This window comes from Harpegnathos saltator, unplaced genomic scaffold (genome assembly GCF_003227715.2).
Source record: "Harpegnathos saltator strain DR-91 unplaced genomic scaffold, Hsal_v8.6 scaffold171, whole genome shotgun sequence".
NCBI lineage: Eukaryota > Metazoa > Arthropoda > Insecta > Hymenoptera > Formicidae > Harpegnathos > Harpegnathos saltator.
This window is the reverse complement of record NW_020229952.1, coordinates 900,453-903,239: the sequence shown is the minus strand read 5'-3', so window position 1 is coordinate 903,239 and position 2,787 is coordinate 900,453. Positions and strand designations below refer to the sequence as shown.

Here is a 2,787-nt window from a genome sequence, read left to right as displayed (position 1 = left end):
GCTTTAAGTCTTCTGCCGTTACTTCAACGATTACGATGCAATTTTATTTTTAAGATAGATAAAAAGATTTTTTATTTGTAAGATTGTTCACACATTAAAGTTTCCTAAAATAATAATCTAGTGTTTTACGCAACTTTTGTTACTTGTATATACTCTATGTCATAAACTAACAACGAACATACATTTGAAAGAACCGCGTAAAGTTAATGTTTACTCGAGTTTTATTAATAGACGATCGCAGCTCCACGTTGCTAAGTTATATCACATGTTATACACGTGTCGACTAGCTAGCCGCGTTTTGCGCAGAATCGTGGCAGAAACGACGAGAGAGTGGGATGCTAGGTAGATCGATGAAACGAAACGTTGCTTGCGACTGTGAGTCGAAGACGTACCGCTAATGTTACGTACGACTATCTGCCGACGAAAGTGGTGGAGTGTTCTTTTGTCTTTTACGGTAAATTACTTTCGACTAATAAATTAAACTCCTTAAGTAATTACAGTTAAATTTATGCAATCAGTTATCTCCACACTAAATAATTATTTCATTTCTTGTTATAGTTGAACATACAAATTTGAAAAACACGATACCACGTATCGTTATTAGTATAAAGAGACTTGGCATATTGCTTGAACAAACAAGTATCATTTCTGATCAAGATTTTGTCATGGTAAGAGATTTGTTTTTTTTTTTTATTATATACAACGTTTTGTTCACATTAATTCACACGATAAGAATTGAATATAAAAAGTTTAATTATATTTTTGCGAAGGAGAGGACAAAAGATGCCGATTGTGTGGGCCTCGCGCATATTGATGCAGTTGATAATCCCGTTGATCTCTTCAAAATGTGGCGTGACGAAGTGATAAAATTCCACAAAGGAATAATAGACGTTTGTTGTTTGGCGACGCTTTCGAAGTAAGTATATTTTGGACTAGTGATAAAATATATATTAAACTTATTCTACACTTCAGGGATTTGAAGATTAGTTCAAGAAATTTAGTACTACGTGAATTTGATAACGACGGTTTTGTCATCACGACCGATTCGCGTAGTCGAAAAGTCGACGATGTGGTAAATATTATTATTGCATCCGTTTCATTCGATTATTAGTAATTTTCTTGTCTTCAACGTTATTTTTGCAAGTGTACCACATAAATTAAAATCCCGTACGGACCTATTCAAAGTTAACTGTTGTATGATTATAACTTTTGTTACTAATCCTTTCCCGAAAATAGTTTGTTTTACGAAAAGCATTGGATAAAACTTAAAACTGAAATAACTCCAGAAAATTTAACACATTATCTGAGAAAATAAAAGTATATAAAAATTAAAACACAGGAAGATGATTTAAATGTTCATTTTCTTCATTGTCTTTTTCCTTTGTAGGAGCACAATCCATATACTGCCATGTGTTTCTTTTGGGACTATACAAATGACAAGCAACATAAAGTTCAGCGACAGGTAAATATTTAATTTTGTAATAATTTTGTTATTAAAAATTTTCTTTTATTTTACCACTGTATCCGTTAAATCTTTTCATATCATATTCATTTGTATTTATTTAATATCGTGTATAAATTTCGTTTTCTATTATGCATTATATAATTATGCTTAAAACGTCAGATGCACATAACGTTGGTAGGTATTTAAAATTCGAGAAATATTGATTTTTAGGTGAGGATAGAAGGGACGATGAAGAAACTAGAAAAACCGGCTTATGAACATATATATGAGAGGGAGCCATTGTACCATAAAATTCGATCCTATCTGTGTCATCAGGACCAACCAGCCGACTGGGACGATTTGAATCGACGGTATAGTGAAATGACAGAAGCAATTAAGAATGGAGAAAATCTAACAATGCCGGATCACTAGTAGGTTTCCTGGTTTAATCTGGACAATTTATAATAAACAAAACGTGAACATTCCTGAGCTCTATATTTATCATAAAAAAATTATGTAGTATTATTAATCTCGCAGATTGTAGGTAATAAATTTTATTAGAAGCGAAAGAATAATTAAAAATTTTCGAGTTATTTACTTGTTTGCCAATAGTATTTTGCTATTTTTATAATTTTCTTTAATTAATATATAATGCCTCATTTGCGCTTACAAAGACTCTAATTAAAGAATATTAAAATTTTGGATGTATTTCTGTATGACCTATATGTATATACATATTTCCAAAAAAAAAAAGAAAAACTAACATAAAGCGTTATATTTTTATGAAAAATTAATATTACTTGTTTCCAGCGTGGCTTATAAATTAGCACCCGAGATGATGGAATTTTGGTATGCCTGGGATGGGCTAATTGCCGATCGAATACGTTTCGAGAAAAATAATTCGACCGGACGTTGGAAACATCAGAGAATAGCAGCGTAATCTTATCTTCCTATCGTGACAATGGAAAGATAGAATGCAAATCGCATTCTATCTTTCCATTGTCACGAGTACTATTTGGCTAGAATCTCTATCATGATTATTTGGATAAGATACGTAACAAACGAAAGATTTGTGATATCTAGAGAATCCTGAACTGATCAAAAGCAGAAAGATACTGTTGTTGCACAAAAAGATATTGTTCCTTCTAAATTCTTCAGGAAAGATTCTAGTATTTACTCTTGTATTCCTAAATATAACCTTTCGAAATATTAAAAAATACAATGTTCTTTACAATCTTTCATACTTTAAGATTGCTCTCCTTTTTCTTTCTATTCTGAATAAATCTTTACATTAACCGACACTCATCACGATACAATGTTCGTTCAGTCTTAAATTCATGTAT

At 31.4% G+C, this 2,787-nt stretch overlaps 1 protein-coding gene across 2 annotated transcripts; it reads left to right on the top strand.

Moving 5' to 3' along the window:
- The first annotated feature begins 317 nt into the window (after window positions 1-317).
- On the top strand, window positions 318-2,663 carry LOC105191438 (pyridoxine/pyridoxamine 5'-phosphate oxidase). Of its 2 annotated transcripts, XM_025297175.1 has the most exons (7): window positions 318-454; window positions 559-668; window positions 771-916; window positions 973-1,072; window positions 1,388-1,462; window positions 1,676-1,875; window positions 2,255-2,663. In XM_025297175.1, exons 2-7 carry the CDS (start codon window positions 666-668, stop codon window positions 2,382-2,384), a joined length of 654 nt encoding a protein of 217 aa, XP_025152960.1. In that variant the 5' UTR covers window positions 318-454; window positions 559-665; the 3' UTR covers window positions 2,385-2,663. The 2 variants fall into 2 exon arrangements, with proteins under 2 accessions (XP_025152960.1, XP_025152959.1); XM_025297174.1 differs by lacking the exon at window positions 559-668 and having other exon boundaries at window positions 344-454.
- Window positions 2,664-2,787: the final 124 nt, after the last annotated feature.